This window comes from Camelina sativa, chromosome 4 (assembly GCF_000633955.1).
Source record: "Camelina sativa cultivar DH55 chromosome 4, Cs, whole genome shotgun sequence".
Classification (NCBI taxonomy): domain Eukaryota; kingdom Viridiplantae; phylum Streptophyta; class Magnoliopsida; order Brassicales; family Brassicaceae; genus Camelina; species Camelina sativa.
In genome coordinates, this window is record NC_025688.1 from 4,689,921 (window position 1) to 4,707,195 (window position 17,275).

The following is a 17,275-nucleotide window of genomic DNA, read 5'->3' on the forward strand; positions in this document are numbered from 1 at the left end:
TACCAGTCCTGTTGGTACCCAAGAAGGACGGGACATGGCGTATGTGCGTGGATTATCGGGCAGTGAACAACATCACCATCAAGTACCGCCATCCCATTCCGCGCCTAGATGACATGCTTGATGAACTCAGCTGTTCCACCATTTTCTCCAAGATAGACCTTAAAATAGGCTATCATCAAGTGAGGATGAAAGAGGGAGATGAGTGGAAAACCGCGTTCAAAACCAAGCAAGGTTTGTACGAATGGTTGGTAATGCCATTCGGTTTATCTAATGCTTCCTCCACCTTTATGAGACTGATGAACCATGTCCTTAGGGTCTATATCAACAAGTTTGTGGTTGTTTACTTTGATGACATCCTTGTTTATAGTAAATGCCTTGAGGAACATTTAGAACATCTGTCCTTGGTCTTGGACACTCTTAGGGAGAACAAACTGTACGCTAACCTTAAGAAATGCGTGTTTGGAGCTAACGAGCTAGTTTTCCTAGGCTTTGTTGTAAGTGCGCAAGGGCTTAAGGTGGACAATGACAAGATCAAGGCCATTGAGGAGTGGCCAACCCCGACCAATATCAGTCAAGTCCAGAGCTTTCACGGCCTAGCCAGTTTCTATAGGCGGTTCGTGCGGAATTTCAGTTTGGTAGCTGCACCACTTACCGCCACCATAAAGAAGAATGTTGAGTTCAAGTGGGGACCGGCCCAAGAAGCAGCCTTCCGCGAGCTCAAGCACCGACTGACACACGCGCCTCTATTGGCCTTGCCGGATTTCAGCAAAACCTTTGAAGTAGAGTGCGACGCGTCCGGGGTGGGCATTGGAGCCATGTTGACGCAAGGAGGCAAGCCTATTGCCTATTTCAGTGAGAAGCTCAGTGGGCTGACGCTCAATTACCCAACCTACGACAAAGAACTATACGCCCTAGTCCGCGCCATGGAGACTTGGCAACATTATCTATTGGCCAAGGAATGTGTCATTCATACCGATCATGAGACGTTGAAGCACTTGCGCGGCCAGACCAACCTTAAGAGGAGGCATGCCAAGTGGTTAGAATTTATTGAAACCTTTCCTTATGTCATTAAGTACAAGAAAGGCAAGGAGAATGTTGTGGCTAACGCACTTTCACGGCGCCATACGCTGATCACCACCATGGACGCACGGATCCTCAGGATTGAGCACATCAAGGACGCGTATGGTTTGGATCCGGACTTCGCCGACTGCTACCAGGAGCATGGTAAAGGGAACTATACCAAGTTCTTCGTACATGACGGGTTCCTATTCAAGGAAAGGCGCCTGTGCGTCCCAGCTGGATCGATGAGGAAGTTGTTAATGAGGGAGGCACACGGAGGAGGGCTTACGGGTCACTTTGGCGTAGCCAAGACAATGGCCATCCTGAAAGAGCACTTCTATTGGCCTAATATGAAGCGCATGGTGGAGAAATTCTGAGGTAGTTGCATTACGTGTCGGACGGCCAAGTCCACCATGCGTCCCTACGGTATATACACGCCACTCCCGATCGCATCAAGCTCGTGGGTTGACTTATCTATGGACTTTTTCCTTGGTCTACCACCATGCGACAGGAAGGACGCTATTTTTGTGGTAGTGGAACATTTCTTCAAGATGGCCCATTTTATACCATGCAACAAGACCAACGATGCCATGCACATCGCCAACTTGTTCTTCCGAGAAGTAGTGCGACTACACGGCCTTCCGCGCACCATTGTGTTCGATCGCGAGCCCAAATTCCTCGGCCACTTCTGGAGGACGATATGGAGAAAACTTGGTACGCGGCTGTTGTACTCGACCGCGTGTCATCCGCAAACGGACGGCCAAACCAAGGTGGTGAACCGCACCCTCGGAGCACTACTGCGGACCACCATTGGCAGTAACAGGAAGACTTGGGTCGAATGCCTTCCATTTGTGGAGTTCGCCTACAACCTTGCCACGCACTCGGCCACCAAGAAATCGCCGTTCGAGGTCGCCTATGGGTTTAAACCGCTGACTCTTATGGACGTGTTACCCTTACCACCCGGCGAGGTAGTGAACCAAGACGGCGCGAGCAAGGCCGAGCTCATCAAGCAGTTACATGCAGAAGTGAAGGCCAACATAGAGCGGCGTACCGAACACTATGTGCGGACAGCTAACGAGGGCCAAAAGACCATGGTTTTCAAGGAAGGCGACTGGGTTTGGTTGCACCTACGACCAGAGCGGTTCCCACAGAAGAGGAAGGACAAGCTGAGCCCCCGCGGAGATGGACCATTCTGAGTCGTCGAGAGGATCAACGACAACTCCTACCGCCTTGAACTGCCCGATGAGTATTTAACTTCGACCTCATTCAATGTTTCTGACTTGGCTCCGTTCGATGTAGGTACCGAGGAAGATGTTTTGAGGGCAAAACCTTTTCAAGAGGGAGGGAATGACGGAACCCGGGACGAAGGACAGTATGCGGACACGGACAAGGACCGAAGTGCACAAGGAACCAAGGACGCGGCNAACGGACGGCCAAACCAAGGTGGTGAACCGCACCCTCGGAGCACTACTGCGGACCACCATTGGCAGTAACAGGAAGACTTGGGTCGAATGCCTTCCATTTGTGGAGTTCGCCTACAACCTTGCCACGCACTCGGCCACCAAGAAATCGCCGTTCGAGGTCGCCTATGGGTTTAAACCGCTGACTCTTATGGACGTGTTACCCTTACCACCCGGCGAGGTAGTGAACCAAGACGGCGCGAGCAAGGCCGAGCTCATCAAGCAGTTACATGCAGAAGTGAAGGCCAACATAGAGCGGCGTACCGAACACTATGTGCGGACAGCTAACGAGGGCCAAAAGACCATGGTTTTCAAGGAAGGCGACTGGGTTTGGTTGCACCTACGACCAGAGCGGTTCCCACAGAAGAGGAAGGACAAGCTGAGCCCCCGCGGAGATGGACCATTCTGAGTCGTCGAGAGGATCAACGACAACTCCTACCGCCTTGAACTGCCCGATGAGTATTTAACTTCGACCTCATTCAATGTTTCTGACTTGGCTCCGTTCGATGTAGGTACCGAGGAAGATGTTTTGAGGGCAAAACCTTTTCAAGAGGGAGGGAATGACGGAACCCGGGACGAAGGACAGTATGCGGACACGGACAAGGACCGAAGTGCACAAGGAACCAAGGACGCGGCCACTTCCGGAACTAGACGGCCTTCGACCGAAGCACCGAATTTAATGCCCGGAGCCACAACAAGAAGCCGGACAGCAGCAAGGACCGCAAGGAAGAAGTGTCTCATTTTTGTCCAAGCTTTCGTCCAGGAACAAGAGGAACTCGACCACGGCCCCAACCGACCCGACGAGCAGCCAACCGAGGCTCTTCTAACGGTCTTCACCATCTCACAAGGGTGAAGACCTCCAAGTCATTAGGGAAAGTAGTACTCTTTTCCCCACCTTGGGTTTTTCCCAATGGGTTTACAAAGGGGGTTTTTAATGAGGCTATGATCCCTAGTGCATGGCCATGGCCAAGGACCACTTCGGCCACTTGTCCATTCTATCCTTAGTTTAATTTCGCTTATGACCATTTTCTTTTAAAACTATTTTCTGGATGCTGCGTTTTAGTTTTACCCACGCGTTTAGGGTTTTGAGAGTCCCCTTATGTAAGTCACCCTATATAAAGGGCCTAGACCTTATCATGTAAAGGTAGACAATCATTAATAAAGAACAAAGTTATCTCTTTCCTCTCGTTTTCAGAGATTGAAACGAAACCCTAGAAGCTACATGAACTGGGTTCGTAATCTTCTAGCTTGGCCGTATCACAAGGAGAGTCATCCCTCGTGTGTCGCTACTTCGCTCCACCTCTATCCCCATCTCTCCGAGAGTCAAACGAGTCGAGCATCTCCTCGTGAACCTCTCTCCGTCCGTTCCTATTGTTCCTTGGTGTTGTTTCCGTCCGTACGCCGCCCCATCCGCCAATCTTATTCGTTCACGGCCCAACCGAGTTGTATTTCCGAATCGCTCCACTGGGTTTGCTCCGTCCGTACGTCCGTGGTTCACGTTCGTAGTCCGGGGTCGCATCATAGGGTGTCTAAGTTTTAGGATCATTCAACATCTATCACAGTTGACAAACATAAGTGTCGTCCACTGGTCTTGATGGTTTATATAAACGAAATCAGAATAACTTTTGATGATCGTTTAGCAAAACAAAACCAACATTACTATAATTATAGAGTAGCAAACTGTAACTTTAATCAAATATCACGAACACCATGGATATATATATATATATATATAATTAATGCATAAACTGGTGTCACAATATTACAATTCATGTAATTGTTGCTTTCCTTGCGCCTGGCCTAATTAAGAACCTTGTGGGATTTGAGCTAAAGTTGGAACATAACAGAAGAGTAAGCATTTAGATCCTGCATCATGATGATCCACTTCTATGTGTTTATACTTCCCGACAATGTGTAAGAAGCTGTTTGAGTTCTGTTGTTTACCGGGACACAGTAACATGTTATTCTCCCGATCGGCCAAAAAATTCATCCCACTACATAATATAAGAAACTGGCTATAAAAAGATTGTTTCACTGTTAGGAACTTCCTCCATGACATGGCTCCGCTACTCTCAATCTTAGTTGCCATCCATACATGTGTATCGTATAGCCCACGTACATCTCTCATAGCTAATAGACAAAGTCTTTGCTCTTGTCTAGTAACTGATAAAGCCATAGGTACATAAGAAAAATCATCACGGCGATACGTAATTGGGTCTTTAATAAGGTTTTGTTACGGCAATACTTTAAACTTTTGAGAAGAGAGCATGTGTTAAGCGATTAATGAAAAGCAGAAGACAACTATAGTCACTTTTGATTCTGAGCCGTAAATTATCTATCATTTTTACATTTGTTTCTAAAACGACGTCGTAGTGTGTCATTTTGTGGTGTTGTGGTTGTGGGCCTCTCGTTTCACAGGGGAGAGAGGGAAAAATCTTATCTCTGTGGACTGTGTTGTGTTGTGATGTTTCTCTATCTTTCATCTTCTTGTTTGCACTTCAAAAGTGGGTGAGAGACGTCCGTCCAGGTAGAGAAGGAAAAATGGCTGCTTGTTCTTCCTCTTTCACATTCTGTAACCGCACCACCACATTTCACTCTCCTGTCCCTCAGAGAAAGACCCTTGTGACCAAAACCCAATTCTCAGTTCCCACCAAATCATCAGAATCTAACTTCTTTGGCTCCAGACTCTCCCACTCCTCTTATCTCTCTCCACTCTCTTCATCTTCTCTCAAATGCTCAATCTTTGCCAAGGTACATTTCGTTAATCTTGCATTGATAATAGATTGTTTGCTACAATTAGGCTAATAACTATAGTTCTTGGAATTAGCTTCTTTGTTTTGGAACTTTATGTTCAATTGATGTGCCAATGGTTACATATGTTTTTGAGCACTAAGATATAAACGTTAGGAAGACATTTATAAATTTCATTGTTTATACACAATTCTCTTTTATATGCTCTGTGTGTGACTTAAGTGGTTACTGTACGATTATAAAAATCAAAATTCTCGGTTTTGCATGCTACTGCAAAGAGATTCTTTAGATGTAAACTGAAACCTATTTGTGGTTGAAAACACTATAAGATGTAAACATTTGAGTATTTTTGGGTTTGAATTTGAGTGTTTTATAATGATAGATTCAGGAATGTTGCTCTCCATGTAAGTGCAGAGGAACTTGTAATTTGTGTTTTTTTCTACAGACTTTACATCTTCACATACCTTAAATCAAGCCAATGCCATAATGCTCCTGAATGTGTATTCATTTTTCTATTTTATACTCATCAAAGACACATTTGACTTCAACTCACAGCAGGTTAACAAGGGACATTTTTGAACTCTCTTTATGTCTTCTCTTTGTGATGTTTTGTGGACAGCAGGTTAACAAGGGACAGGCTGCACCAGACTTCACGTTAAAGGATCAGAACGGAAAGCCAGTGAGCCTCAAAAAGTATAAAGGGAAGCCTGTTGTTCTCTACTTCTACCCTGCAGATGAAACCCCTGGCTGCACCAAACAGGTCTTTTAATTTTCACTTATGTCTCTTTTTCCGCATTCATTGTGCTTGTTTGGTGTTGTTAAACGTAATTGATTTCATATGTATGCAACAGGCTTGTGCGTTCAGAGACTCTTATGAGAAATTCAAGAAGGCCGGCGCAGAGGTCATTGGCATAAGTGGTGATGACTCTGCATCTCACAAGGTACACACATCAAAATCTCTTGATTTTTTGAATAGACCCCATTTTACTTCCCGCGGTTTTAAAGAAGGTGTGGGACTTTGAACAGGCGTTTGCGAGCAAATACAAACTACCATACACATTGTTGAGCGACGAAGGAAATAAGGTGAGAAAAGATTGGGGCGTGCCTGGGGATCTGTTTGGAGCATTGCCAGGGAGACAGACTTACGTTCTTGACAAAAACGGTGTTGTTCAGCTCATCTACAACAACCAGTTCCAGCCTGAGAAACACATCGACGAGACCTTGAAGTTCCTCAAAGCTGCTTGATCATTCTCTCTACCTCTTCTTCTTCTTCTTCTTCTTCTTTCATGAATCTCTCATGTCTGGCTCCATGACCTTCCTATATTGTTTCTGTTGATTATAATTTTTTAATAATACAAAGTAAAATGAGTTGTTTATGGTCTGGTACAAAGATCACAACCGGAGAAGGATTCAAGAGTTCATGGTCAGAGTTTGTTGGTTATGACTTGTTGAGGTCTGCCTTTGTGGCTATGTGTATATTTGAGTCTCTTGTTCTCATTGTGTACGCATCTACTCTCTCTATCTCTCTCTCTTGTTTCCTTTAACACTCCGCTGTAGTGAATTATTTTGTAACTTGATAAGAACTCAACTCTATATTGACTAAGAACAGAGGTTACACGATCAATTGTAGAGCTCACTCTCGACCTTGATCTCTCGTCAATGGTGCATTCACCAATTGACCATGAGCAGGGAGGAGTCCCTGAACACAAACAAACTCGCACCAGTCTGTTACACTTTACCACGATTCACACTTTATTGGATAAAGCTTCTTCGTCTCTCTATCTCCTCTATTTATACTCTTACAATTCTGTTATAACTCTTCTTCTTCATTCCTTTTACAGCTCAGCACTCTTTGTCACAGATGCTTCATACCCCCTTCGCTTCGATAAACCTTCTTCGCTATTAAAATAAATGTCCACAATTTTGTAAAGTATCTGGCAAAGATTCTTAGTGGAGTGTAAAGTATCTCAGAATTATTAAAAAATACACGTAAATAATTTCTGATTAATCTTTGCTAGATACTTATACAAAATAATACAAAGTCTCAAATAGGGGTATATTCCTAGAGGGGTATACAAAGTCACACAGGATAATACAAAGTCTCAAATCCTAGAGGGGTAATTATTGCAACATAATCGTATACTTAGGATCTTCTTCATCCTTGTCTGAAACAATTAAGAAATTGTGGTGTAAAAATGGATACTTTGTTCAATTGATGTAAAGCCTTTATATAGGCATACAGTCAATACAAAGAAGATCTTACTCAAAACATTATTTTGAGAACTAATAAAGAAACTTTGTAACTTTGTCAAAGTAACCAAGTCAAAACTTTATATAGGCAGCAACATTTGTTTTCTAAAGACTCTCTCTCTCTTTCAATTTTCACAACTAAGTTTGTTATGTAATCATATACACGATCAATTTATTAGTAACCCTTTAATGTTTCCTACTAGAATTCGTCTCATTTTCACCATTAGCAAAACTTGATAAATGCACCACATAGTGAATACACAAGTTTCCGAAATCTTTATTAAAACCAAACCATCCTTCCTAGGTTAAACGACCAAGACTAACAACATACTCGAAACTGAAACCACATAACAAAAGAGACTTAATAGGTCCACCTAAAGAGCAAGTCTACTAGCAAGTGGAATGCAGAGTGACACACATTACGTTATCACCTTCAAACGCAGAGCAATGCCTCTGTCCTCCAACCTAGTGTTAGCAAATACTTTCCCAGTCTCATCTCTAATAGTGCATTCCCCACCACCCATCTCCATCGAATAGCCACTTTTTGTCATCTGACCAACACTCAACAAGTTTCTGTTAATCCCTGGAACGAAAAGCACATTCTTGATCAACATCCTCGCTCCTTTCACCGTGATCTTGACATCTCCTTTCCCTTCCGCCATGACAACCGTTCCGTTACCCATTCCAACACGAGCCCTGTACGTTCTGTCTAGACTTGTGAAATACTTCAAATACGGAGTCATATGGTCCGTAGCAGCAGTGTATACCATCCACATATCCTCATCGAAAGTGATATCTCCTGCCGTCGCCGTTAACACCAAATGTTCAGGCTTTTCGTTCCCTCTTTCTCCACATAGCTCTCTAACTTGCCTTGCCCCTCCACCTGGATAACAGTCTTGTTGGTTGTGATCGTACTTCTTGCACAAACCACACCACATCTGCTCAGACTTTTCTTTCTCAAAAGTGAACAACTAAGCGGTGGTGAGATTACCTTCAATCACTTGGAAACGCAGAAAAAACCCTCTCTCTTCCCTAATGGCTTCCCCAAGTAGTTTCCTATTCGGATCCTTAATAGTGAACTTCCACACTTTTCCGTCTCCTTCCATGATCGCTGAATAGCCCATTGATGTCAGCTGAGGAACACTCAAGGCGTTTATGTCCATCTTGGGAACATATAGCACATTCTTGATCGTCTTCACCACCCCTTCCTTGGTCATGATCTTGACATCTCCTCTCCCTTCTGCCATGATGAAGCCAGCCGTGGCAAGTTTCACCCTCGCCCTGTGAGTTCTGTCGAGAGTGGTGAAAAACTTCAGATGTGGAGTCATGTGATTCGTGGTAGTGGTGTGTATCATCCACATATCCTCATCATACTTGAAATCTCCTACAGTTAACGAGAACAAGAGATACTCATCTTCGACTTCTCCTCCTCCGTCCTCCTCACCTCTTCTCTGTTTAGACTTGTTCTCAAACGAATCCTTCAACATTTGACCTACCGCTATCCCTGGTAACGATCCAAACTGATAAAAGAACTCGAGAAAATCGTTAAGACTCGTCTTCTTCAGATTTATGTATCTCTTCATGAGCGGAGCAACGGAGACAAACGAAGTTGAGAGCGAGCCTAACACCTTGGTGATAACCTCATAATCAGCCATCTCATTTTCCAAATCACGAGACTCTTGGACGATATCCATAACCCTATCTAAGTAGGAATCTAGCGTTTCTTCTTTATCCATACTAAGCTGTGCGAATTGCTTCTCTAACCTAATAAGTTCGTTACCTTTTTCGAGCAGATCCCAAACATCTTTGGCCGACGAAGCCGAGAGAGTCTTCCTGAAAACAGAGTCCGTGAGTGAAGATTGCAAGATCTGGAGCGCTTTCATGTCTTTCACGGCGAGATCTCTCCATTTCGAAAGCTCTTCGGGTTGGATCTTCGCCGCTAGCTCTGGATTCTTCGATGGATCTGGCGGGACTCTGTTTTCGACGACATCCCAGAGTCCTTTCTCCGTTAGTGTAGCTTTCACGATCGGAGCCCAGATTTCGTAGTTGAGGTCATCGGAAACAGCGTCTTGTATCTTCGTCGCCGTCATAGCTAGCAAGTGATTAAATGTCACGATTTGGGAGACAGCGAATAAACAATTCGCCTCACACCAACACTTTTCTATTTATATAATTAGTGACTGTGACACACTACCCCAAACCCTACTAAAGTAGTCCAATTTGCAAAACCACCAAATCTTCAGGTGTGGACTCTCTAGTGTGACATGTCAAGTTTTAGGCTCGGTTATCAGTTCGGTTTAATGCAATTTTATCAACTACTTGGCTCGCTTATTGGTTCGGTTTAGTGCAATCTGAGAAAATCCCTAGACAATTCGGCTCGATAACATATTATGCGTCGCAAGTTATAAAATACACACCAATGAAATTGATTGATACAGGAGGAGTTCACGAATTGGGAGAGTTATTCTAAAGGGAAATCCAATGTTGTTAAATTAGTCTGGTTCAATTTATAAGGGCTGACCCGGTTAAGTTATTAAAACTACAACCAAATTCCTTGGAAGAAATCAACCTTAACAATATGTTGTTTGTTATACTAGCTAAGCACTTATAATTAAAAGCATTATTACATACTGTATAGTGGTAAGTGGTAACAAAATACTTTTTTTTCAAAGCAAGATTATAAATAGTTCAATACCACGCCGTCCAAGGTTTAAAAGAGACCACAGACTAGTTCATACTGCAGTAGCAATATATGACTTAAAATGAACAAATTGAAAACGAGAGTCAAACCAAACTTAAAAAAAAACAAACACATACGTAGACCTTACGACTCAAGAGTCTAGTATCAAAGTGAAAAGAGCAGAGTTATTCTAAAGGGAAATCCAATGTGGTTAAATTAGTCTGGTTCAGTTTATAAGGGCCGATCCGGTTAAGTTATTAACACTGTTACAGTACAACCAAATTTATATTGAAATATTCTCCAACGATGGTACATTAGACGCAAATAATTTTGAATTTTCTCTCCAACGATGGTCAGTCACCAAGAGTTTGTTGCTGGTTTGGAATTGTGATTAGAAACCTAACCAAAACAACCCTCTCCTGGTTCCATTTAAATTCCTTAGAAGAAATCAACCTTAATAATATGTTGTTTGTTACTAGCTAATAAATGATAATTAAAAAAAAAACATTGCATATAGTGAATAACAAAATACTTTTTTCAAAGCAAGATTATAAATAGTTTAATACCACGCCGTCCAAGGTTTAAAAGACCACAGACTAGTTCGTACTGCAGTAGCAATATATGACTTAAAACGAACAAATTGAAAACGAGAGTCAAACCAAACTTAAAAAAACAAACACATACGTAGACCTTACGACTCAAGAGTCTAGTATCAAAGTGAAAAGAGCAGAGCTTATTAAGAGGTGAGATTACCTCTAACCACCTCCAAACGCAGAGCCAAGTCTTTTCCCCAAACACCGCTCCAGTCTCATCGCTAATAATGCATTCGCCTCGTCCTCCCTCTCTGAATGAACATCCTCTAACTTCCATCTGGCTAAGACTTAGCACGTTTCTCATCATCCCGGGAACAAAAAGCACATTAGTGATTGTCTTCTTCTTCCCTCCCTTCATCACAACCTTCACATCTCCTTTTCCTTGTGCCACAAGAACTTTCCCATCGACCAATCCAACCTTAGCTTTGTGTGTTCTGTCTAACGAGGTGAAAACCTTCTCATATGGAGTCATATGAATCGTGGAAAAACCAGTTACCATCCACAAGTCCTCTTCATAACTCAAATCACTTTTACTCATAACTACAGCCATTACATAATCAACATGCTTATTTGTGCAATCTCTAGCATAATGTCCTCGTTCTCCGCAAAGAAAGCAATCGCTTTTTCTCGGTCTAGGTTGCTTTTCCCTAGAGATGGACGTCGTACACCCTTCTTGGTTATGATTGCTCTTGTTGCAAACGTTACACCGCTTATCAGACTTTGACTCAAGTCTCAGATTCTTCAACCTCAAAGAGGTAGCTTCGTTGGTTATGGATTCATACAAATAAACAAACTCAACAAGACCCGTAAGTGGCATACTCTTCATATCCTTGGTGAATTTGAGTTCATCAAAGAGTGGAGTTACGTCACCATACCCACCTGAGAGGGATGATAACACCTTGGTGATAACCTCATAATCTGATTTCACAATTTTCATTCGACGCAACTGTCCAACGATTTCCAAAACCCTATCCAAGAATAAATCTAGCGTTTCTCATTCATGCATACTAACTTGTTCGAGTTTCTTCTCTAGTCTAGTACTACGCAGATTCGATTCTTGGTTACCTTTTTGAAGCAAATACCAAAGATCTTTGGCAGAAGAAGCCGAGAGTGTCTTCCTGAAAGCCGAGTCCGGAAGAGAAGATTGGAGTAACTTGAGCGCTTCCGTGTCTTTTCTCACGAGATCTCTCCATTGTGAAAGTTCTTCGGGTTGAATCGTCGCCGCTAGCTCTGGAACCTTCGTCGGATCTGTCGGGATCCCGTTCTCGACGACGTCCCAAAGTCCTTTCTCCGTTAGTGTGGCTTTCGCAACCGGAGCCCAGGTTTCGTAGTCCAGATCATTGGAGTCAGTCGCTCTCGCCATAGCCCGTAACCGTTAGGGTTCTTTCAACTTTTTATTCTTCTGTATATGGAGAAGGCAAATAGACTGGTTATATTGTATATTATAGTGAGAATATCATAGCCAATTTCTCTTTTCTTTTTGTTAGATTGTTAATTTCGATTGGTATTATGTTATGTGACACTTAAATCTATCAAAATTCCAATCTATTAAATCCCATAAAATCCTCCAAAATCATGGTTTCAATATCCCTTAATTTCCATTATACAAAACAGCAAAACCATAAATTACATTTTCGAGAGGTGTTACATTTTTATTTTTGAAAAAAAGGAAAACAATTAAAGTTTTGAAATCATTATATGAGCGGGTAGAAATTCGATTTCAGGCTCGGTTTTGGTTTGGTTTAACACAATTAAGTGATATCTTTAACCAAGTGTATTGGGACAAATATTACGCTTAACTACACTCTTGAAGTTGGTTTAGACCATCTGCATTGCATAGTATCCCCAAGAGTTTCTCTTTCTCATATCTAAAAAAATACTAAAAAAATAAAAAAATATTAAGGTCATCATGAATAAGTTTTTTTTTCAATGGTTTTTGGATTATAGTTTTTTGATTTTTTTGGTTTATGGTTTTTAGTTTTCTTATTATTATTTTTTAATGAAAGAAAAAAGTCAAGTTACTTTAGAAAGAGAAAAACTACTGAAAAATAGATTTTAGGTTTTCTTTTAAAGTTGATAAAAAAAAAAAAAAAGAACCCTTCAAAATCTAGATTTCCTATATTTTTTAGAAAAGCCATTTTTCTCAAAATCTTGATTGGTTATAAAGTAAACTTTTGGAGAAACTAAAACCAGAGTCAACTTCAAAATTTACAAGCATTCAAGACCTAATATTTAAGAGAAAATTACTTAGTTTGACACAAATGTAATGAAAAATAAATAGATGAACACCCAAAACACTTTCTGACATGGGTTCTTTAGGCACCATTTGGAGGTTCATACGAAGTCTGATCTTTTTAAAACGTTAGGGAGAGCTTTGTAGTATTACTGGCTTGAGAATAAGTGGTGGAATTGAAAAGTTAACAGTTGGTTTGTGAGTTATTCAAGCATAGCTGAACATGATTCTTTATATGTGCCGTCACCTCAGCTGTTTATATATGTGCGATTCTTTTACTTGAATCCTATTGAATTGTAGGATGTTCGCTACTGGACTGGATCTTAGCTTACTTGTTGGTGATCTCTTCGTTTTGTAAATGTTGCATTTTTTTTGGCACAACACTATAACTGTTTTTTTTTCTTAAATTATAGATAGTTCTTTACACTTGGGACAACATGTGAGTTTGTAACACAGATGTAATCAAGTGCCAAAATAACGATGATTATATTAATATCCTTGAGAGCGCATTGCAATATCTGAAGCGCCATTCGTGTCTTCTCTCACAATGTTTTGTTTCTTACTAAGTTTTCGTCCCCCTTATTTACCAATAACAAAACTTGACAAAAGCATCATCATTGCATAGTGATTTGAAAGAAGAAAAAAAAGATTAATACAAAGACCACAGATTAATTCATATTGAAGTAACAGAATATGAATCATCACACGAACAAGCTGAAAACAGAATAAAACCATACTCCAAAAGAAGAAGAAAAAAAGACCTACATAACAGTAGTCATCATATACGTCTACCATACGAGTTAAGTCTAGTAGTACCACCAGATAGTGAAAAGAGCAAAGCTTCTTAAGAGGTGAGATTACCTCCTTGAACCACCTGCAAACGAATAGACAATCCTTTCTCATCCCACGTAGTATCACCAAACACTACTCCATTCCGATCACGAACAATGCACTCACCATGTTCTCCCGATTTGAATGAACAGCCTCTTGAATTCATCTGAGGAACACTCAACACGTTTCTGTTGATCCCACGAGGCACAAAAATCACATTAGCGATCGTCTTCTTCTTCCCTCCTTTTATCACAACCTTCACATCACCAATTCCTTCTGCCATGACCACCGTCCCATCAACCAAACCAACCTTAGCTTTGTGTGTTCTGTCTAGAGTCGTGAAAAGCTTCTCATACGGAGTCATATGGATCGTGGCATGCCCATATATCATCCACTGATCCTCCTCGTATGTGAAATCACTCAACTCCGACTTCGCCAACAGTACATAATCAACTAACAATTCTTCTCCCTCATCAGTAGTCTGACTCTCATCAGCTTCTGTCCCAGCAGGTTTCTGATTCCTTCTGAAACAGAAACCTCCATGATACACATATTCTCCACGTTGAATGTAACTACCACCTCTCAAACTAACTTCACCACTCAAGTCCCCTGCCTTCGGATTGGAATTAAAAAAACATTCTTCTTGGTCATGACCGTTCTTGTTGTACACGCCACACCACTTACCAGACTGGTACTTAAGCCTGTTTAGCTTCAACATTAGACGAACATCATCCTCCTAGATCGAATCATAGGAACGAAAAATCTCAACAAGCTTCTTAAGATTCATATCAAGCGCCTTCATATCAATGAGTTCTCCCAAAAGAGGAACATCATCACTGTATGATGAACCAGAGAGAGACGCTAAAACCTTCTTAACAACCTCAGAATCAGACTTCTCAATTTTCAAAAGACGCAACTGTTCTACCACTTCCGTAACCCTATCGGAGTATGAATCGATCGATTCTCCTTCATACATGCTAAGTTCTTCGAATCGTTTCTCTAACCTAACAAAAATTTCGCTTCTTCGTTACCTTTCTCGAGTGTATCCCAAAGCTCCTTGGCAGATGATGAAGCCGAGATGGTTTTCCTGAAGGCCGAATCTGTGAGTGAAGCTTGTATGATCTTGAGCGCTTTGATGTCTCTCATCACACGATTCCTCCAGTGAGCGAGATCTTCGACCTTAATCGTCGCCGCTAACTCTGGAATCTTCGTCGGATCCGGCGGGACTCCGTTTTCGACAACGTCCCAAAGTCCTTTCTCCACGATTGTTGTTTTCGCTGTAGGAGCCCACATTTCGTAGTTCAGGTCATCGGAGACACCGTCTTGTGTATTCGCCGCCGCCACCGTCATAGTCGTAACCGTCAGGATTTTGTTTAACACTTGCAGAAAGAGAATCCCCCTATTCACACTGACCACAACGTTTTCTATTTAGTATTTATACAGTGATGTTAATCCAAATCGTTAACCCTAAAGGTGTAGATATTTCTAAGTTAAGATCGCTTATTGGTTCGGTTTAGTGCAATTCTCAATGAACCAAAATCCGATTTGGTTGGAGTTTGTTAGTGGGTTAGTTGTTTAACTTTGCTTGTTTTTTTTTTTTTGGTCAAACGTTTAACTTTGCTTGTAAAACTAGTTTTATAGAGGTATGGATGGACTAGTGGTAGTTGTTAAAATCTAGAGGTCTAAATCTACTATTAAGAGTGTGTGTAAGAGTAGGTAAGATAAGAATGCAAAGTATGTAACAATGAAGTTTTTACTAATCTCTCTTAAATCATTTTATCAAACTCGAGAATCAAAATTACTAATTATAAAAATCACACACATAGAAGAAAAGTTGAGCCTAAAGACTCGGAACTAGAACAAACAAGAGGGCACAACATCTAAAAAAATCTAAAATTTTCAGTCCTACATTCGAATGAGTTCTGTTGATGGTTTATAATCTAATATATTAAAGGAGAAGTCGAAAGAGCTCACAGCCAATTTCACAAAAATTAACGTTGTTTATCTTTAATAAAATTACCCTTAAAAAAAAATTCGGACAAGCTTTTGTTCTCTATTTAGGTTGTTGAAACGCACCACATTCATCCTCAGACCTAATATTACTAATTTACCATTAATGAGATTCAAAACTGGACCTTTTTACCCTTTAAATTAATTTAGAAAATTATAAAAGATTAAATTTTCTTAATTATCTAAACTATATAATCTTCAAAACGTGATTTTATAAATTGAAAAACCCTAAAACCTAATATAATGGGCTTTATATAAAACCCAAACAAAATATACCGACTTATTCAAAACCCTAAAATTATAGGTTGTTAACTAATATATAAATAGGTATAACCCTAATCATTCTCCATAATTTCGAAACCTTAAAAAAATAAAAACCCTAAATTTCTCTCATGTTCTTGAAATTATATATGTATTATAGTCTTGATGATCCTTTATATGGTTATTGATATTCGTTTTCGTGTTCTAATCATTCATATCCTCTTTCTGTAGTATTTATTTGGAACGCAAGTTCAAGCATTACCAAAACTTTGTGTATGGTTTCTTTACTTCTTATATTATATTGTATAGGTTCCTTGATTTATTTATTTAATTTAAAGATTTGTAAAATCTAATAATACTAATTCTTATGTATCAGGTGAGTTAGTAGATGGTCGTGATCTTAATTATATGTGTCCGCACAAGAAAATAAGGTATTTTATTTTTTTGAATACTTAAACTTAATTCTTTATACCTTGATGATGCTAAATTAAAATGCTCATGTTTATAGTTGCAGGAAGGCTTCTGAAGATGCTAATAATAATGATAGATGTTTGGTAATTTTAATAGTAAACAATTATATCATCTTTATCGAATTTTATTCATGTGTTTGTGGCTCTAATAAATAAATATAAATCAATAGGTAGAGGTGGCGAGGACTATTGAACATTTTTATTTGATTTCTGCCTCTTCATCGTTGTTGAAAGGTATGTTGCTAAATTAAAAATTCTTTTGTTAATATTACAAAAATTTCTAAAGATTTATTTAAAAAGATACTAATTATTAAAATTAAAACATTATTTAGATGAATCTACCGATGATCGTATGGTGAAAAACAGGCATTGTTCTAATTTTTATAAGAAAGATTATTAATATTGAATATTTTATTCAGAAAATCATTTCAATATTTGCAGTTAATGATTATTTTTGCAGGAAGTCTATGAATGGTGCTAATAATATCCCAACATTTATGGTATATTATTAAATAAATGATTTTGTTATTGTTTTAAATTATCTACTTTTTTCCTCGGATACAACATCATTAGTTTGATTAATCAACAGATTAGAGATGCATGGTCAACAATACAACGTCTTTCGGCTATTGCTCGGTAGTTGTTTATGTTAAAAAAGCAGACTTGACCTTAATTCT

The 17,275-nt window shown here is 40.2% G+C and overlaps 1 protein-coding gene and 2 pseudogenes across 2 annotated transcripts; 1 reads left to right on the top strand and 2 right to left on the bottom strand.

The window, feature by feature from the left end:
* Positions 4,983–6,858, top strand: LOC104779812 (peroxiredoxin Q, chloroplastic). Of its 2 annotated transcripts, none has more exons than XM_010504200.2 (4): positions 4,983–5,270; positions 5,890–6,030; positions 6,122–6,211; positions 6,297–6,858. In XM_010504200.2, the coding sequence occupies exons 1-4, from the start codon at positions 5,061–5,063 to the stop codon at positions 6,513–6,515; spliced, it is 660 nt and encodes a 219-aa protein (XP_010502502.1). In that variant the 5' UTR covers positions 4,983–5,060; the 3' UTR covers positions 6,516–6,858. The 2 variants fall into 2 exon arrangements, with proteins under 2 accessions (XP_010502502.1, XP_010502503.1); XM_010504201.2 differs by having other exon boundaries at positions 4,987–5,270; positions 5,893–6,030; positions 6,297–6,787.
* Positions 7,774–9,798, bottom strand: LOC104779813 (annotated as a pseudogene).
* On the bottom strand, positions 13,626–15,274 carry LOC104779814 (annotated as a pseudogene).